The sequence below is a fragment of the Oncorhynchus keta genome, chromosome 1 (genome assembly GCF_023373465.1).
Source record: "Oncorhynchus keta strain PuntledgeMale-10-30-2019 chromosome 1, Oket_V2, whole genome shotgun sequence".
Lineage (NCBI taxonomy): Eukaryota > Metazoa > Chordata > Actinopteri > Salmoniformes > Salmonidae > Oncorhynchus > Oncorhynchus keta.
Window position 1 is genome coordinate 64,530,523 of NC_068421.1, and position 21,063 is coordinate 64,551,585.

The 21,063-nt window shown below is 42.8% G+C and overlaps 2 protein-coding genes across 11 annotated transcripts in view; one reads left to right on the forward strand and one right to left on the reverse strand.

Annotated features, from left to right (window-relative positions):
- The first annotated feature begins 1 nt into the window (after window position 1).
- On the forward strand, window positions 2-7,345 carry lrrc40 (leucine rich repeat containing 40). The gene is made up of 15 exons (XM_035781599.2): window positions 2-287; window positions 442-623; window positions 805-878; window positions 2,611-2,740; window positions 2,854-2,977; window positions 3,127-3,266; window positions 3,392-3,564; window positions 3,852-3,942; window positions 4,137-4,182; window positions 4,346-4,451; window positions 4,620-4,727; window positions 4,916-5,026; window positions 5,282-5,359; window positions 5,451-5,636; window positions 5,959-7,345. Exons 1-15 carry the CDS (start codon window positions 140-142, stop codon window positions 6,062-6,064), a joined length of 1,803 nt encoding a protein of 600 aa, XP_035637492.1. The 5' UTR covers window positions 2-139; the 3' UTR covers window positions 6,065-7,345.
- Window positions 7,346-7,609: 264 nt separating this feature from the next.
- The window catches only part of lrrc7 (leucine rich repeat containing 7), a 170,348-nt gene continuing 156,894 nt past the window's right edge, over window positions 7,610-21,063 (reverse strand). For 4 of the 10 annotated variants that reach the window (XM_035781639.1, XM_035781627.2, XM_035781657.2 and 1 more), the window contains 7 exons: window positions 16,403-18,206; window positions 15,568-15,720; window positions 14,372-14,491; window positions 13,128-13,400; window positions 12,739-12,831; window positions 11,284-11,358; window positions 7,610-10,029 (listed from right to left, as the gene is read on the reverse strand). In XM_035781639.1, coding sequence (XP_035637532.1) covers window positions 9,922-10,029; window positions 11,284-11,358; window positions 12,739-12,831; window positions 13,128-13,400; window positions 14,372-14,491; window positions 15,568-15,720; window positions 16,403-18,206 — 2,626 coding nt within the window. In that variant the 3' untranslated portion in view covers window positions 7,610-9,921. The remainder of the gene's footprint in view (window positions 10,030-11,283; window positions 11,359-12,738; window positions 12,832-13,127; window positions 13,401-14,371; window positions 14,492-15,567; window positions 15,721-16,402; window positions 18,207-21,063) is intronic. The other 6 variants (XM_035781699.2, XM_035781647.2, XM_035781710.2 and 3 more) reach the window with 4 other exon arrangements.

The window sequence follows — 21,063 nt, forward strand, 5'->3', positions numbered from 1 at the left end:
AGGCTTATGAAATGCTTGGCTCCTAAATTTAGTTTTCTATCGGCTTTTTATAAATACATAGCGAGCTGGCTAGCTAACATTATTGGCATAACTAACAAGCTGGTTAGACAAAGTTAGTGGCACTAACAACATATGAACAATGTCACGCTTTAAAAGAGGTGCCAAAGTGGATTCTAGAGCAGGATTTAGAACAGAAAAAGAGGAACCGGGTGCTGTTCCTTATGGATTGTTGAAAACCGCCAGAAAAAGCGGGCAGCTCAATTTGTCTGGGCGAGGGCTGACTGAAGGTAACTGTCAGGGAAGAAAGACTCTGCCTATTTATCATGATGACACATCATGAGATGGGTATGGTGTTGATTGGTTGGTTGATTGATGACCACTTGAATGAATGCATGTAACGTTATGCTAATGCTAACCATTTTACCACTATTCTGCACTTAGTCCCACAAAGTGTCTGGAGGCTGAACTTAGACACACCTGAGGAGGCCAAACAGAACTTGTCCTTTGGGGCAGATGATCGCTGGTGGGACCAGACAGATCTGACCAAGCTGCTTCTCTCTTCAAACAAGCTGGAAGCTCTGCCAGAGGATGTCAAGCTGTTGCCAGCCCTTACTGTTTTGGATGTGGGTATTGTTTTTTTCTGAGGTGTTTTGTGTTGCCTGATTTAAGAAGTGATCGACTAGGCCCTTTCAAAGCTTGAATGGAAGGTCTATGCTCCCAAGATTTATGGGAGAAACTACTTTGACAAGTTTGATGTTTACGATGACCCTCTGACATTCTGTCTTGTCTTTCCACTTTCCCAAGGTCCATGATAATCAGCTTACCTCATTACCCACATCTATTGGAGAGTTGCAACATCTTCAGAAACTCAGTCTGAGGTATGTGAGGATTTTGTCAACTAAAGTTACTGAACAAATGAGAAATGCACACCAGGAATCACTTCCATTATAAAGAAAGAAGAGGTCTCTCTATATACTGACGTTCTGCTAAAATGCTGTCCGTTACCTGGGTGGGTATAATTTGTGGAACAATCCAACAGGAATCTGTTCCAAAAACTTTGTAAAGTACAAGGTTGCTAACAAACAATGCATACAAAGTAACATGATCAATTCACCTAGCGAACTAGCTGCCGAATAGGCATCAACTCACCACGTAGCTTATTCTTAATGTTTGTCCATAGGTTACCAGAGTGAGGACAGACATTTTTCAGAATAAACATGTTGAGTGAAAAACTTAATTAAATAGCCCACTCCCTACCCGGAATACATTTTATTTGTCACATGCGCCGAGTACAACAGGTGTATGTAGACCTTACAGTGAAATGCTTAATTACAAGCCCTTAACCAACAGTGCAGTTTTATGAAAATACCCCCCCCCAAATTTGTAGTTATTTTTTATTAAGAGATAAGAATAGCAAATAATTAAAGAGCAGCAGTAAATAACAATAGCGAGACTATATACATGGGATACCGGTATGGAGTCAATGTGCGGGGGCACCGGTGTCGAGGTGATATGTACATGTAGGTAGAGTTATTAAAGTGACTATGCATAGATAGTAACTGAGAGTAGCAGCATAGAAGGGGGGCAATGCAAATAGTCTGGGTAGCCATTTGATTAGCTGTTCAGGAGTCTTATGGCTTGGGGGTAGAAGCTGTTTAGAAGCCTCTTTGACCTATACTTGGCACTCCGGTACCGCTTGCTGTGCGGCAGCAGAGAGGACAGTCTACGACTAGGGTGGCTGGAGTCTTTGACAGTTTTTAGTGCCTTCCTCTGACACCACCTGGTATAGAGGTCCTGGAAGGCAGGAAGCTTAGCCCCAGTGATGTACTGGGCCGTGCGCACTACTACCCTTTGTAGTGCCTTGCGTTTGGAGGCCGAGCAGTTGCCATACCAGGTAGTGATGCAACCCGTCAGGATGCTCTCGATGGTGCAGCTGTAAAACCTTTTGAGGATCTGAGGACCCATGCCAAATATTTTCAGTCTCCTGAAGGGGTATAGGTTTTGTCGTGCCCTCTTCACGTCTGTCTAGGTGTGCTTGGACTATGTTCGTTTGTTGGTGATGTGGACGGCAAGGAACTTGAAGCTCTCAACCTGCTCCACTACAGCCGCATTGATGAGAACGGGGGCGTGCTCAGTCCTCCTTTTCTTGTAGTCCACATTCATCTCCTTTGACTTGCTCACATTTAGAGAGAGTTTGTTGTCCTTGCACCACACGGTCCGGTCTCTGATCTCCTCCCTACCACTGTTGTTTCATCAGCAAACTTAATGATGGTGTTGGAGTTGTGCCTGGCCGTGCAGTCATGAGTGAACAGGGAGTACAGGAGGGGACTGAGCACATACCCCTGAGGGGGCCGCTGTGTTGAGGATCAGTATGGCGGATGTGTTGTTACCTACCCTTACCACCTGGGGATGTCCCATCAGGAAGTCCAGGATCCAGTTTCAGAGGGAGGGGTTTAGTGCTGGAGTCCTTAGCTTAGTGATGAGCTTTGAGGGCACAATTTTTTTTATGCGTTATTTGTTGGCAACCTTGTTATTTACAATGTTTTTGTAATAGATTCCTGTTGGAATGTTCCACAAATTATACCCACCCCCATTACCTCTCTGTTGCAGTCACAATAAACTGAAAGAGTTTCCGGAGGAGATATGGAGTCTGAAGAACCTCACCTGTCTCCAGCTGCAGCAGAATCTACTGGAGCACCTGCCAGAGGGAGTGGGATTGCTCACTAACCTGGATGATTTCGTAAGTTCAGAACTGGCAATGAAACACTACTAAAATGTGTCAGTGTAACAAAGTGATTATCTTAGATTAACTTGGATGATCTCGCTGACTTGTTTTTGTATTGTTGGTGGAAGGATCTTTCCAACAACCAGCTAACTGCCGTCCCTGACAGTCTGGGCAACTTGAACCATCTGGTGAAGCTGAACCTCTCCCACAACAAGCTGAAGAGCCTCCCCTCAGGAATCAGTGTCATGAAAAGTAAGACGGAAATGGCAGCATATGTTTTGGTTTGTGTGTTGTTTAGTTTTTGTATGTACTGCCTACCTGTTAGAAATGGATGCATCCACTGTTATATTCTTGACATGAACATGGCTGAAGCATAACATCCTGTATGAACGCCTCCACAGATTTGAGACTGCTGGACTGCACACACAATCAGCTTGAGAGCATACCTCCTGTCTTGTCTCAAATGGCGTCTTTAGAGCAGCTCTATCTGAGACACAACAAACTGCGCTTTCTTCCTGAACTGCCCTCCTCAAGGCTCAAGGTAAGGACACTGATGATTTCCTTTGAGAAGGAACGTTTGAGTCTCAATGAGATCACCTGTATTAATGAATTGTAAACATGTGCCCTATGCAAACTCTTGACAGCTTTCTATCACATGTCTGGTAGGAGCTGCATGTTGGTAATAACCAGATTCAGGTGCTGGAGGCAGAGCACCTGAAACACCTGAGCACTCTGAGTGTATTGGAGCTGAGGGACAACAAGGTGAAGACTCTCCCTGAGGAAATCAAACTACTCCAAGGCCTGGAGCGCCTAGACCTAGTCAACAATGACATCAGCAGGTAGGTTTGCCTGATCAGATCTCCCCTGGTCTCTCCTCCGTGGTTACTGTACTTGGTCCACCTCACAGGTCGTGTGCTGTTATTCTTAACTCATTTGCTTATTATTTAGTTGATTTAGCCTCTTTCATCAGTGCATATAACAGATTTATACACAGCACAAATATAAACCAATTAAATAAGAACAAAGCTCACAAGTCAAAACACCCCAAAATGTCCTGTGTAGTGTTTAGCTGCCTGGATATCTTATGTCTGTGCTACTGCATTTCTCCCTTGTATGCGTGAGCCAGTCTGCCAGCTGCCCTTGCCCTCCTGCCCAAGCTGAAGATCCTGACTCTAGAGGGCAACCCTCTGAGAGGCATCCGCAGAGACCTCTTGACTGTGAGTTAGTTAGGACGACATCCCATTACCTTCTGGAAGCTACTACAGTTTCACCACTACAGTAGAACCTCAATTAACCTCACTGTAGAGTTGCAATTTAGCCAATTTTATTTTTTATTATTTACCTTTTATTTATTTTATTTAACTAGGCAAGTCAGTTCTGTGATAGGATATGACTGTTGTGTCCTTCACAGAAAGGAACCAATGAATTGCTGAAGTACTTGAGGGGTCGAATAAAAGGTACAATGATGTTTGTCTTTTTCTGTCTATGCAGAAGGTTCTCGTATTCAGTGAATAGACCCTTTTATTTACTTTGCAAGGTTTTGTGGAAAGGCTGCTGTTGATTTACCAGACTGTCTCATATCATTGGACTGACATTTTCATTTTTCATTTGGATCTGTAGAGGATTCAGATGGCAAAGGAGATGAGCCTGACACTGCCATGACTCTGCCCAGTCAGGCGAAGATCAACGTGCACACCATTAAAACACGGAAGACATTGGACTACAGGTGTGTGTCAACTTATTTTTGTGCCGTGTTTGAAGCTCAGTTAAGACATTCTGGGAAAGTTAAAAACTCAAACGTTCTACCACAAAATGATATTGCATTGCCACAGCATGAGGGTAGTTGTGAAGTGTTGTTAGTAAACTGTTGCTTTGTGTGTGACCCTGGTTCCAGTGAGAAGCAGATGGCATGTGTTCCTGATGATGTGTTTGATGCTGTGGGAAGTGAGCCTGTTGCCAGTGTCAACTTCAGCAAGAACCAGCTGGCTGCAGTACCTCCCAGGTACCTTGCTTGTAATCAGTGACTTCACACCACAGTCTGGGCCTATGGAGGAAAAACCCTCAGTGTGAGAAGAATCACACCACTCCTAAAAGTCACCACAAAGCCATTGATAGAGAATGTCAGATACAGTAGGACTGTTGTGGTGATAATGTTGGATGAGTTTGAATGAGTCTCTGCTTGGTCCTCAGGGTTGTGGAGTTGAAGGACTCTGTTTCTGACATCAACCTGGGGTTTAACAAGCTGACCAGCCTCCCCTTGGAGTTTTGCATGCTGCAGCAGCTGGCACACATAGACCTCAGGTACATAAACTGACAATCAGCCTCCACAGCACATCTGTCAGCTCTACAGCTCCAATACCAGAAGGCCTTGTCTTTCCAAATAAAAGTAGTGTTTGTGTTGCGGAGGTCAGTGAAACGAGAGGCTCAACCTTTTTTAGACTCCGAGGTGTTTCTGGTGGGAGCATTGTTTTAACCCGGTCTAAAATTGGTACATTTGCTTAAGATGGTGCATGTGAGACATTTGTAATATGCAGTTTATTTTGGCTTTTCCCTCAGAAACAATCTTTTGACATCTCTACCAATGGAAATTGAGGCCCTAATGAAACTGCGGAGCATCACACTGTCATTCAACAGGTAAGCACTCTGGTCTTAAAGGAATGTAGTCATCGTGCTGTACACAGATGATTGGTAAAAACGGATTCAAATTCATGTCATATTTTGACAGGTTTAAGTTGTTCCCAGAGGTGCTGTACCGGGTTCCTAGCCTGGAGACCATTCTTATCAGTAATAACCAAGTGGGAGCCATTAACCCACTGCAGCTCAAAGCTCTGGACAGGCTGTCTACTCTGGACCTGCAGAACAATGACATCATGCAGGTGCCACCTGAACTGGGCAACTGTACGAGCCTGAGGTAGGGACCAGGATGTGACACTGTGTTTAGGGGACGATATATGATGTGACGAAAATATAACTGGACATGATTTCAAAAAGCATGGTCATATCTGGTTTTATTTAGATAGGGGTGGAAGCTGCAGGAACTGTGCTATTTGTGTCAGGTATGGTGTTGAATAGCAATCAGAAAAGGTATATGCGCTAGGGCATCCAACTCAGTGATCCATATAGTTGTGATTTTGCTCCGAGCTGTTGTTCTATAGAGGGAAGTATGTGTTTGTATATCAATATTTGAAGCTGGCTTGAAGCTGGTCTCACTAATTCTCTCGTCTTTCCTTTAGAGCCCTCATGCTGGATGGAAATCCTTTCCGCAACCCCAGAGCAGCCATTGTATCCAGAGGAACTGATGCTGTCCTGGAGTACCTACGAAGCAGGATCCCTACATAGTCAACTGCATTAGAGCCAAACGAGATACAACACACCAAATGAGATACAACACACACAACTACAACACACCAAGTGAGATACAACACACACAACTACAACACACCAAGTGAGATACAACACACACAACTACAACACACCAAGTGAGATACAACACACACAACTACAACACACCAAGTGAGATACAACACACACAACTACAACACACCAAGTGAGATACAACACACACAACTACAACACACCAAGTGAGATACAACACACACAACTACAACACACCAAGTGAGATACAACACACACAACTACAACACACCAAGTGAGATACAACACACCAAGTGAGATACAACACACACAACTACAACACACCAAGTGAGATACAACACACACAACTACAACACACCAAGTGAGATACAACACACACAACTACAACACACCAAGTGAGATACAACACACACAACTACAACACACCAAGTGAGATACAACACACACAACTACAACACACCAAGTGAGATACAACACACACAACTACAACACACCAAGTGAGATACAACACACACAACTACAACACACCAAGTGAGAGAACTACAACACACCAAGTGAGATACAACACACACAACTACAACACACCAAATGAGAAAGTACCATTTTATGATTAATCAGTGTTTGTTTTTGGCTTGAAACTAACTGCCATTATTCTGTGAAAGTGTTCCATGACATTCGAGCCTGATGATTTGAAGTGTACTTTCTCTTGTTTGATCTAAGATATAAAGTTTGAATGATTACTACTGGGAGACTGCTGTAACAATGTTTACAAGATCTTCTACCAATGGCAATATTTGAATTGCATTCCAAGCTGAAAAGCCTGTCTTAGTGTGGGTTCTTTTTCTCAATATATGGAAAAACAATAGCAATTCCACTAAGCTTATTCTTTAGGAAAGTTTTGCATTCAATGTTTAACATAATGTATGGCAATTGCAAGATAATCTGACACTTCTACTGATTTGGCCTTGGCCTGTTTGATACTCTGATCCAAACGAGACATTTTAAAATGTTATATCATTCTCAAGAATTCATTTGTAATGACATTGAGATATGTTGTTACACTATCTAATAACCTGAAAAAAAAACATCTGTGTTCTTCAGTCGCTTTTTATGTGTGACAGAAGAACTTGCATGCACTCTCATTGTATTCATGAAAACTGAGTAAGACAATTGAACCATGTCTGTTTCAATGACTCCAACAACAATAATGATTTAATTCCAACCACATTAAATGTGTACAAGGCAGATGTGTTTGGTGCTTTGATTATAGTCTTTAATAAATACATAGTATGATACTGTTTAGAAAAATATATTTGTATGTGGCAAAACACCACCTAGTCATGGAAAATCAAGTGTGATAGATGGCAGTAAGATACCAGACTTACCATGAAATATTCCATTTGAGTCATTTAGCAGATGCTGTTATCAAGAGTGACAAATTAACTTCCTAATTTAGGGGAAGAAAATACTGGTTTTGATGGGATTGTATAAAGACCACAGAGGACCATGAAAAATAACAAGTGACATTTTTATTATTTGTACAATATACTTTTATACATTATTCAAAACACTTCTTAAATACTGAAAAATTGTACTTCCAAAGCCGAAAATGGCTCTGTATTTGCTGCACAGCATTTTTCATTCAATTTTATAATATTTTTTAATAAAAATGTATCTTAAATATGTACAGATAGCATCTGCGAAATGCAATCTAAACACACAATATATACTTTACCAATTACATTTCTTTGTGTTAATACAGAAATAAAACTGGAAGGATTAAACTTGCATGTGCAAATAAATAGTATAATAAATTATCACTAAATTTGTCCAACTAAACAGAATAATTCTCTTTCAATAGTTAAAATTACTTTTTGCACAAAAAATGAAGCAGCATTCAAGTCCAGTGAGTCTTCATACTGCAGAAGCTTGGAGTACATTCACAATCTATGAATAAATTATCTCAATGTGTTTTCATTCACAATTATTTACATCAATACTGCAATTTGACTGAATATTACCATATATTCACTTTTTATATTTAATTGTATTTTAAACACATACAAAAATGACTATTTTTATATTCATATACATATATATAATATTTGTATAACACAAATTCACAATTACTGTAGAAATACATTTGATAGTAGAGCTTTTCTTCAAGTCGTAAGATCTTCATCCATACTCTTTCATTGTCCTTATAAAATCTCGCAAATTGAGCAAAGCTATATATTTGAGCAAAGGTATATCAATATATTCCGAATAATTACCTGAAAACATTTAGTAAAAATAATTATATTATCAAACTTTCTGGAACAATATCTTGAATATTTGAACTCATAATTGACTGGATACCGAAGTTCCACTTACCAGCTTAGCTTGGCACAAATTCAACCAGGGTCCTTCCATAGAGTTATAGGTGCTTAGTTTTTCTCAAGAATGTCACATTTGATGCTACATTTGACAAAAATGTTATGAAAAATTGTCAGGGCTCATAAGGAATATGTTTTTGATTGGGATAAAATGGCACCAATTTTGACAATATAATAATCTCATTGGTTTGCAAAAAGAGAGAAATCTCTTTATAAGAGAGACCCTAAAATCTATTTCAAAACGCAGAATGTATCCCAAAAACATATTCAAAGACCATGCTGTAACATCAGAGCTTAAAATGAACATCCATCCAGAAATGTAACAGGGTGAAATGCTTATTCTGGGCAGTGGCATTGTTGAAAAAAAACCCATCATAGTTCTCACATTAATACTTCTCCAATGATGCGTACTCATAATAAACTGAGCTTGAAATGTTCGAAAAAGTCATTGGTGTTCCACAAAGTGGTGCTGAAAAGCTAAGCAATATTACTCACACCACTTCAAATCAGTGCGAACAAAACCACTCAAAGGTTTTTTATAGAAACACAGACAAACAGATGAGAAACGATGTTACAATTGTGCTTAAGTGCACAAACAATGGATTTTTCTGTATATGAATGTGGGGGTATGTATGCATTACATACTCCTTGGCACAATTATGGGAAACCACATAATATAGCCAGCAGATGGCCCTCTAGGGTAGTCTTGTCATGTTGGGATAGAATATTGCTTCTACTTCAATTTTGCTCATGTGTGAACATTGAGCACCTACAAACATTCTAGTTCACAGAATGCAGTGACTGGTTGGGTACAGAGAGCAACATAGTTTTAAAACAATTAAATAAACCGGTGGGAAAAGCTAGAATAAAAAATAAAAAACAGTTTATAAGTTGGCCCTGTATTAAGGTTGGAGACAAGTGCGATTTCCTTCTTCTGTAACAAAAAAAATAAATATTTTCAGTACCATTCACCTCTCTACTGTTCATGTCTTTATTGTAAATGAAAATATTTACACAAGGCATATACAAAGTTGAGGCAGTGTTTATGGTGAATGTAATTTCTAAAGAGCTAGTGTGTTTTCATGCTCTGAGAGTAAAATGAGAAGCTACAATGAAAAAGGTACAAAATAAAAGGCAATATAAATAAGCAAAAACTTCTAAATAAAAACAAAGATCAAATAAAAATAAATAACATGAAATTACTCCAACCTACAGCCTCGGGCTGAATGACAAAAATGACTTTCATTCACATCAACTCAGAATATACATTTCCTGTTTACACAAAATTCATAGATAGGTTATAAGATATGTATCCTATAGTACATTTGGCACTAGTATTTGCCATTGGTCCAGCAATTGGCAAATGTCTCTGTTCATAGATAAAAATCGGTTGTACACATTTCCACAAACCGTTTGGGCAAGAAGCAATGGTGTTATAAAAAATATTTAAATTGTGCTCTCCCTCAAGATTACCAAGTCCACAGGTTTCTGGAAATTCTTCAGAAGAGAGACAGCAGTTTCATGTTCCATGTGTAAAAAACTATGTCCATTGCCCTGCAATGCAAAAATGAAGCAGAAGGTGAACAGAGTGAAGGGGGTGAGGAGGGGCAGGGCGGGGCAGCACGGAGAGGACTGGAACAGTCCTAGCTCAGGAGATAGAAACACAACACTGTCAAGGAAAAGGAGAGGAGAGGAAGAGCAGAGAGATGCACACAGGAAGAGAAGGAGGTCATGCTGTAAAGGAGAGAAGGAGGAGAGAAGCTGGTCTTTAGAGGTCTGTCCTTCAGCTAACACTTGTATCTGTGGAGAGAGTAGAGAAGTGCCTGCTTCTGCAGGCTACGGGTGGGCGAGGAGCAAGGGGCGAGGGGAAAGGGGCGAGGGCTTCTACTAGCACACATTTAAAGCGACACAGATATAACAGACATGCCAATAACTGTAGAGACTATTGCAATCCCATTAAGTTGTATTGGCGCAGAGAGCCTGGCTTGTTCATGTAGGCTTCACTGACATGGGTTTGGATTTATGACTGACAAATATAGCCTGAACAGTAGCTTCACATGGACCAGGGATCTGACAATCTACAGGGGTACAGTGCCCTCTCTGCACTATGGTAAACACTTACTTTGACAGCTTCATCCTTATGTACTGTATGTGTGATGGTGATTACCCATTTAGAGTAACAGCCCTCTACCTAAGCTAAATACACCACCACATCATAGTGTGCAATTTGTTTCTTATCACATTGGGTAGAAGAACTCTGATGCTCATCCTAAAATGTTTACTCCTAAAGTATTTTTCGAGAAGAGATTGAAGTATCTGATATTACTGAAATAGAGGAAGAGACCAGATTCAATCTTTGCCTCAAAGTTGAAAAGATGGAGAGGACAGTTGAGAAAAAAAATAGCAGAAAATGCTCCAGGGGTTTCAAGATTATCAAAAAAGTTGAGATCATTACATTGCTGGTCGATACTATATATATAAAACATCACATTAGGAATCCTATATATCAGCAAAGTTACTTACTTGTATGTTATCCACTTACATTTTTCAGTCTGTATCTATGGACCTTTATGAGGATACATACAGTATAAGCACTATTAGTGGAAGACCTGACTGAGGGACAACTAAAGCATGTTGGAGGTTTGACAGAGGTCAAAACAGAGGACCATGCTCACTTGGTAGACACATGTACGTCCAGCACAAAATGCCACATGCAAAGCCTCTACTGGCAATGTGGCGGAAGGAGGATGCGCTCTCACAGACTCAGAGGACAATGATGATCGATGCAGTGATGAACAACATGGTTACCTTCAGTATTTTGTCCCCAGGCAGAAGCAGGTTGGAGGCCGGTCCATCAGGCTGTACCCTAGTAACAAAGATACCCTATAAGTCAAAAGTGATATGAGGTTAGGAACCACATGGTGAAGATGGTTTAGAATCTTTGCCTTTCAAACTGGGTGTTTGGCGCTTTTTTTGTGTTTCCTCGAACTCAAGTTCTGTGCATGATTTTGATGAAGTCATTGTCAACATTAACTTTATAGGTTTAGCTGGACTGTAAAAAGCAGACGACTATCGTAAGGATCTGTCACAAGATCAAAAATGGAAGTGTTCTCTGAGTCTGCTCTGTTTGTTAATGACATTTACATCTACCTTTAATGAAAAGATATCAACAGTACTAAAACAGATACGATAAAAATATATATATTTGTCCAGCTATTTACAAAGTTATGGACACTGTGGGGGAGGTTTTTTCATTTCATGTTTCCAAAAAATGTCTAATCAAGGCAGAGATTATAAATATACCAATCTTTGCATGCGTTTAAACCATATGAAGATGATCATAATACCATATGAAGATGCTTATTCAACACAGTTACACAGTTAATCCTCACTTGAAGCCCGAATAACGTTACTAACATCTAATGACTCATGTATTACATCAGGGACTCCTTGAGGCATCACAGGAAAGCAGGCCCTCAGAAGATTCCCTCTGTAATCAGCATGCACCACCTTTCAGTGGGGTGCTAAGATGGGGGATGATATGCATACAAAATATACAACACATTCAATGGCTATAACAAGGTGTAGAAAATTGAATTTGAATTCTATTTCCATGGCTTACAATACTTTCCACCCTGCAAATATAATGTCAAGGAGAAGAAACTAGGGACTGGATTCGCGGAAGATCCACGTTATGCTCAATTGATATTTAAAGGCAATGTTCCCGGCACTACATTCACGGTAAACGCTGCATGTCATTTAAATCGGAAATTACCTTTACATTTTTACGTGGATCTTCCACGATACTTCTGCGATAAGGATTTAATCCAGCCCTAGGCTTTGATGTTTCAAAACGACAAGGGAAAAACAGCAACAACATTTGAACTGATTTAAAAATGGTTTAAATGCAAAGCTATGGACATTTTTCTCACTGCATCCTTTCTTTGCGGTTACCATGGTAACAAGACATTATTGAACTATTGGGCATTTGCCAACCTTACGTCTACATTACGATTCATTGCCATAAAACATTGCTCATTATTGGCATATAATAAAAAGGTTCAAAGTTAACCAAGTAAACTGCAGCACTGTAGTAGCACCTGTTACCATGGAAACTCTGAAGCAGACATACAGTGCTGTGCAGTGGTTATTCAAACAGCTTAAGGAACAGCCTACAGCAGAGAAAAATGGAACATGTTCCTATGGCACAGGCTGCACAGTATCAGACCCCCAACAGAGAACATTTAGCTGCTTTAATCTTACCATGTCAGAAGGCTTGAAGGGGTTCCCTTGGCCACTGATTCCTCCTGAGATGCTGAACCCTAAGCCTGGATTCTTCTCTATCCGCACACAGAACTGCCAAACGACACAAAAACTTCATATTGCCAAAAATATAAATTTGATATTGTATTACGATACAATTACGTGGTGCAAATCTCTCCTCTCTATATACCGGTAGCCAGAATATAGGCCTCTCAGAGATCTGTTGTCGACCAGATTGAGAGAGGGAAAGGAAGAGAGAGAGAAGGAGAGTGAAAGGATGCCTAAGAGGAAGAGGGTGAGATAGAAGTACAAAGAGACAAACACAGATGGAGGGACAAGCACAGAGACAAACAAAGAGATGGAAGTGGAGCGAGGGAGTGATGGCCAACCTGCTCCTGGAAGCCATCCATGCTTTTCTGGCCTTTGGTCTGGATGAGACAGCGTGCGCTCTGGGGCCGGGGACTGGTGGTGGTGGCCATGGGCAGAGGAGACTGGTACTGTTGAATGGAGATCTTGTTGATGGCGCCCTCGTACTGCTGGTCCCGCACCGAGCGGTGTGGGGGTGTGGCCGACGCGGATGTCACTATCATTGTCTGTGATTGGTGGGGGTGGTGGCCGCCTGCCTGTGGGTAATTCAACCCGTTAGGCAAAGAGTCAGGAAGCTGCAAAGATGCAAACGTCACGTCTTACAAAATGGCGGATAACAGACAGATGAGGTGCAGCATGCTTCAGCCCCTATCTCTGTTAGTTTGGTTTTCTTCAAGCCTGAATGACCATATAGAGGCTTTCCTGCAAACCCTATCATCCTACATGATACTCTTAGAAAAAAAGTGCTATTTAGAACCTAAAAGGGTTCTTCAGCTGTCCCCATAGCAGAACCCTTTTTGGTTCCATGTAGAACCCTTTCCAAGGTAGTTCTACCTGAAACCAAAAAGGGTTCTAACTGGAACCAAAAAGGGTTCTCCTATGGGGACAGCCGAAGAACCCTTCTGGAACCCTTTTATCTAAGAGTGTACAAGTAATAAAACAGGATACACAACACACAGATCTCTGTGCATTAATATTTCATAGGAAGTCCCTGGTCTACCTTTCTCATTATTGTTGCACAGACACTGATGACTAGATTGTGACCACAATTAAATGACAGCCAAACCAACTGAAAAACAGAGGTTGCCAGGGAGACCAAGCAAGAATGGAGCGCTGCTGGAATGATTCATGGTGCTTAGCAATTACTCCTGACATTTAACAACATTGACATAGCAATCACAGCTAAATAAAGGAGCCCATCTTAAAAGAACAGGTGGAGTAATCTTAAGAAGTACAACAGAGACAAGACAAGGGACCCTTTATGAAGCATTATGTGGTTATACTGTATGTCCTTGTAATGTCACCTTTGTTTAAAACAATGCATGTATGGGGGGTGTATTACGGTTTGACGTTAAATGTACTGGTATGTCATAAATAAATACATGAATGAGCTACAAGCTCAATGTTTCAGTCAGCAAGCTGGGTGATAATGAGCACTATATCATCAGCGTAGTTTAGGCTCAAATTAACAGTGACATTACACCACATATCTAACAATCCAAACAGGCCTCTCTCTCTGGGTCCTTGGTCAGTGTAAAGCACAAACCTTTTTCATGATGTTTTCTGGGGGCACGTCTCTCCTGCCCAGTGAGTAGGGGGCCCACTGAGTGGTGGGAGAGACCACCTCCTGGCCGTTGTCTAATATATTGCTCTGTTGAGAAGGGGTCTGGAGAGAGAATAGGGTAAAGGAACAGGGTTCAGGGTATCATTACGGCTATGGGGTTAACCTGCGTTTTCTGCCAAAAGGACTACAGTTTTACCAGAGATAAAGATGAATTGATTTACAGTGTTAATTATACGGTTATAATCATTGATAATAATATTACTATTGACGGAGTACTGCAGCTAGTAAACCAGTGGGTGTCCTTGGATCAATCATGACCTTAACTTCTTTATAATAGTAAGCGCAAAGTCCTATGCGTATGAATATATTAGTTGGGTTATTTGCCTCCTGTCATTTTTCCACATACAATACTTTTTTGTTAAGAATAGATTGAAACAGGTGTAGAGATATTCTGAATGATGGTTTCGCTTTCAAAATGATATATTATCTAGGCACTAAAATACCTTATACGAGAAAGATACAATCTCCGTGTTTTATTACAATGTGCTTGTCTATGTCCTGAAATGCATGGTGTCTATTCACTAGGCTCCATTGGATTGAGGCTACTGAGTGACACAGTAATACTTGCACAGAGGACGGCTGTAACCCGTAGAGCAGAGCAGACACCGTAGCTGACACACATATATTGCAGACATGCAACACACCGCAGACATTTTAAGATTTCAGACAACAGATAAAAGACAGCACTTGGCTTGAAGTTGAAATGGGAGGGATTGCCATGTCCGTCATTTTAAGGCTTGTTTCACCATTTGGCTGAGAAATTGTATAATACTCGGCTTCACTATGAATTCTATACTGATACTGTGATACATGAGGCTTAGCCCATCACATGTCATGGTGTATCTGTAGGCTAGTTTCTGTTTGATGTTGAAATATGGACTATAATAAAAATATATATATACGGCCATAGCATTTCAATATTTAAGGCAAGTGATAACAAATATTCACATTCTCCATTGGCAATTGTAGGTATTGGTAATATTGTGCTTCTTATGATAAATGTTCTTTTTAAGCTTTTATCCTTACAAAACAGGACAAATGCAGTACACACTATCACATGAACGTTAAAGGGTTCAACTGCACTGAGACTGTTTCTGTGTTTTCTGGATCATACTCACATTGGGTAGAGGTAGCCACTGTGTTGTTTGGTTTTCATGCTTATTCGTGTTATTGTAAAAGTTTATTGTCATGCTTCTGCCGGCATGCGGTGCGGCATAGCCTCCAGAGTACAGCATGCCGAAGTTTACTGTGTTGTGCTTAAGGACAGCGCTCTGATTGGAGGGAAACAACCGCGTGACATGAGTAAATGGGTGAGCCACTGGGTAAACGGGATTGCACCAACACACATTGCGTAGCTGCAACAGATAAAGTGAGCTTGACAAACAGAACAACAACAGTACAGAGTTACTACAGTACCAGAACAAACACATTAAAAACACACTCATGGATACAGTACGATTACGTATACCATACAAGCAACAGTATGTACTTTTATTTAAGAGATGTATAGCACTGAAGTACTTGCCTATATTATCAAGGGCCAATTTCCCGGACCCAGATTAAGCCTAGTCCTGGAGAGCTTTTTAGCTTAGAACCAGACTTAATCTAGTTAGGGAAACTCATCCAAATTGTTGTAGTACAGACAGATATACTTGTCTTGTTAAAGTATGATATCATACTAACAGTAATTGTAGAATGAAAATAAAAGAGAAAAAAGAGTAGAAAACTTACCATGTTTGTGCTTCTTATCACAATCGACATAAGTGATTAACATACATATAGAGAAACATCAAGTGGGTCTGGTGCCACAACTGGCGCACTTTGCTAAGCAGTGGACTGAACACGTTCATTAATACTGACAGTCATGCAGTCATGTGGTGTGTCAACAGAAGCGCCCATATAGATGTTACGTGAGCATGTAATAAACTGTGTTTAAGAAGTTGTCAGACTTACCCGGTCCAATCGTTTGGCCTCTATATGTCTAAGCAGCTGTTGCCTCCAGTCTACTGGCATCTTAGAGGACATATCGTCAGGCTTATGCTGCAGCTGCATGGTGCGCATTTTCATCTCATCAGGGCTCTTTATATTCTCAGTGCACGTGCTCAGATTATAATCTGGAGGCATCTTCTCCAACAGTGCAGCCATTGTGGGTCTGGCAGACACAGGCCTGGCCTGGGACGCCCCAAACGTCTCTGTGCTGTAACTCCTGGCCGACAGGGGGCGTCGCTGCGTCAGGCTCTTTGTAGGGTAGCCCATGATAGGCTTCTTGGGCTCCTGGTAGGAGGAGTACTCTTCCTCGTACCTGCCATTCCTCTTGTTGTACTGTTGGTCCTGCTGGGCCATGCTGGGACTGTTCTGTTGCTCCAGAATGCCTTTGAAGTGCTGCCGGCCGTAGTGGTCCGACATCTGCTGCATCTCCTGGGCCTCCTGAACCCTGCGGAACAGAGCCAGCTCTGTGGAGCTGACCAGGGAGTCAGCCCGCCTCAGGAATCCAGGTCGAGAGCGCTGACTAGGGATGGGGAAGGGTTGCTGCTGCTGGGGAGGCTGGTTCTCCTCATTGACTGAGGGCTGAGAGTAGGAGAACATCTGGTCCATAGGAGGGTAACCCCGATAGCCCCTGGGGCTCACCAGCTCTTTGGGCAGGGTCTTCCCTGGCTGGTTGACATACTCAGGGGTGTTGGGGAAGGGCGGAGGGGCCCTCCTCTCCTGCTGCTGATTCCTCATATCCATAGCCACCTGAGGGTTGAAGCTCTGGTCGAAGTGGTAGACCTTCTTGGGGATGGCAGGCTTCTGCTGCTGGCTATTTGTGCCGTAGGCGTCATCATCGTCAAGCATGGGGGCAGACTGGCTGCGGGACATGCTCTGTTCCATGGGGGCCGGCATGTCTGGACGGTCAACACTCCCATGGTTCTCTATGCTGGAGCTGTAGCTGTCCACGGGGATGCTGTACACCTTGTAGGAGCCCATGTCTATTTCATCAATGCTCTGGGACTTCTTGAACTTAGCCTTCACCTCCTTCATCATGGGAGAGAGGCGCTCAGAGCTCTTGCTCATCACCATGGCCCCAGAGCTTGGTCTAGTGGGTTTGGATTGGACATGTTGGTACATGCTGGATATGTTGGCCTGCTGGTTGCTGCGCCCCTGACCCTGCCCCGAGTTCCTGGAGTCTAGGTAACCCCATGTCCCTGTGGAGGGGAATGTCCCTGGCAGCTCCCCATGATGCATCTCCTGCTCAAAGTCCTTGCGGTCAGGGTTGGGGCTGTTGCCTGGGGAGCTCAGTTTTGAGGGGAAAGCTGTGCGGTCCTCGAAGGGGCTGGGCGTTCGTGTCCAGTTCTGCCATGGGTTGGGAGGGGGAGGCTGAGGCACTTCATTTTCTGGCGTGGTGCGGACATTATGGAATTGGTGGGAGGGGTGTGGGTGTTGGTGAGGGGCATCCTGCAGCTCCAGGGGGACGCCCACGATGCGCTCCTGCCTCATGAGTGGCCGGCGGCCCCCGTGGGAGGTGGAGGAGCTGCGGGACTTGGAGCCCAGCATGGGGTTACCACTGCTGCTACCACTGGGGGTCTCCAGAGGAGCCTCCTCAGACACGAAGCCTGTGTTGTCGTAGTGGGAGGTATCGTTCCACTGGTCAAAGGTGTCACTGAGGGGGCGTCGCTCACCACGCTGCTGCAGTGTGCTGGAGGGAGGGGTCTCTCTGGGGTCTCTCTGACTCAGTAGCGGCTTGGTTTCGATGGGTTTGGGGAACTGCTGGACCAGCCTGCAGAAAGAGCGTAAGCACAGGTATGACAGCGTGTCATTTCATTAAGATGTACAGCACCAATCAAAAGTTTGGACACACATACTCACTCAACGGTTTTTCTTTATTTTTACTATTTTCTACATTGTAGAATAATAGTGAAGACATCAGAACTATGAAATAACATATATCATACAGTAACCAAAAAAAATGTTATACAAATCAAAATACATTTTAGATTTTAGATTCTTCAAAGTAACCACCCTTTGCCTTGATGACAGCGTTGCATACTCTTGGCATTCTCTCAACCAACTTCATGAGGAATGCTTTTCCAAAAGTCTTGAAGGAGTTCCCACTCATGCTGAGCACTTGTTGGCTGCTTTTCCTTCACTCTGCGGTTCAACTCATCCAAAACCATCTCAATTGGGTTGATGTCAGGTGATGCAGCACTCCATCACTCTCCTTCTGTCACGTTGGCATAAATGGTCGGAAGACAGGCGCAGGAATGCGTAATAGTTTTTTTTATTATACCCCAAATGACGGCGTGCCGTGTAAAGGCACAGGGACGAAGCCCAAACAAACACTATAGAAAACATAGAGTTGAAACTCAAATAAAAGAGCGAGGAGTACCTCGAATAAATAACACAAGTGCACAATGATTAACACACGGGACCCGTAATCATCTGCGCAATCCACAATGGCACAAAAGCCAAACCACACAGCACAGGTACTCACACAAACCAATGGACATTGTAACAATAATCAATAGGACAATGGTAAACCAAGGACACACTTATACAATTACAAATCACTGGGAATAGGGGCCAGGTGTGCGTAATGAAAGTTCCGGAGGGATCCGTGACAGTATCCCCCCTGACGCACTGCACAAGCAGCGCAATGCCACCGGCCTCGAGGACGATCACAGGAACGCAGTGCGGGTCGATCAGGACCCAATGCAGCTGCCGAAGTTGCAACGTCGTCGGACGGGCTAGTTGCAACTGCCGAAGTTGTATCGTCGTCGGACGGGCTAGTTGTAACTGCCGAAGTTGTATCGTCGTCAGATGGGCTAGTTGCAACTGCCGAAGTTGTATCGTTGTCGGACGGGCTAGTTGCAACTGCCGAAGTTACGGCGGTTGTCGGAAGGACCATTCGCAGTGGCGTCTGACGAACCGGTTGTGGCGGTGTCGGACGGCCCAGTTGCAGCTGCTGAAGTTGCGGCGGCGCCGGATGGACCAGTCACAGTGTCGTTGGATGGGCCATTCCCGCTGTCTCCCGTAATGGTCGATTATTCTGTCACGTTGGCATAAATGGTCGAGAGACAAGTGCAGGAACGAGTAATAGTTTTTTTATTATACCCCAAATGACGGAGTGCCGTTTAAAGCCACAGGGACGAAGCCCAAACAAACACTATACAAAACACAGGGTTGAAACCCGAACTAAAGAGCGAGGAGTACCTCGAATAAATAACACAAGCGCACAATGATATTACGAGACCCGTAATCATCTGCACAATCCACAATGGCACGAAAGACAAAACACACAGCACAGGTACTCACACGCACCAACGGACATTGTAATAATAATCGACAGGACAATGGTAAACCAAGGACACACGCAAGCAATTACTAATCACTGGGAATAGGGGCCCGGTGTGCATAATGAAAGTTCCGGAGGGATCCGTGACACCTTCTTGGTCAAATAGCTCTTACAAAACCTGGAGGTGTGTTTTTGGTCATTGTCCTGTTGAAAAACAAATTATAGTCCCATTACGCACAAACCAGATGGGATGGCGTATTGCTTCAGAATGCTGTGGTAGCCATGCTGGTTAAGTGTGCCTTGAATTCTAAATAAATCACTGACAGTGTCGCGAGCAAAGCACCCCCACACCATCACACCTCCTCCTCCATGCTTCACGGTGGGAACCACACATGCAGAGATAATCCGTTCACTTACTCTGTGTCTCACAAAGACATGGCGGTTGAAACCAAAATGATTAAATTTAGACTCATCAGACCAAGACAGATTTCCACCAAATTGCTTGTGTTTCTTGGCTCAAGCAAGTCTCTTCTTATTGGTGTCCTTTAGTAGTGGTTTCTTTGTAGCAATCAACTATGAAGGCCTGATTCACACAGTCTCCTCTGAACAATTGATGTTGAGATATGTCGGTTACTTGAACTCTGTGAAACATTTATTTTGGCTGCAATCTGAGGTGCAGTTAACTCTAATGAACTTATCCTCTGCAGCAGAGGTAACTCTGGGTCTTCCTTTCCTGTGGTGGTCCTCATGAGAGCCAGTTTCATCATAGCACTTGATGGTTTTTGCGACAGCACTTGAAGAAACGTTCGGAATTAAAGTAATGGTGGACTGTCTTTTCTCTTTTCTTATTTGAGCTGTTCTTGCCATAATATGGACTTGGTATTTTACCAAAAAGGGCTATCTTCTCTGTGTGTGAGAGTGAGTGAGTGAGTGAGTGAGTGAGTGAGTGAGTGAGTGAGTGAGTGAGTGAGTGAGTGAGTGAGTGAGTGATAGAGAGAGAGAGAGGTGTGCTGTGCGGCGCTCTGTCAGTCTTATGGAGATGTATGTTAATGAAAGATTTAAAATAGCCTTGTTGCGCCACTCTCTCCTCTCACACAGCCTCTTGACAGCTGGAGTTCCAACCCTTCTTCACCCAGGTGCTCTACACAACATCCCTGTCTCAAGAAACAGACGGCTGGAATCGATGCCTGCTAAATGACATATTTACACAGTACAGAACAGTACTGGATGTGACCCTGCTAGCAAGCACTTATCATACCACAGGTGGCTGAGGCAGCACACCATGGTAGGCAAACTGACATCAGACCATTGTCGGCAAACAGACGATATAGGGCTATGCTGA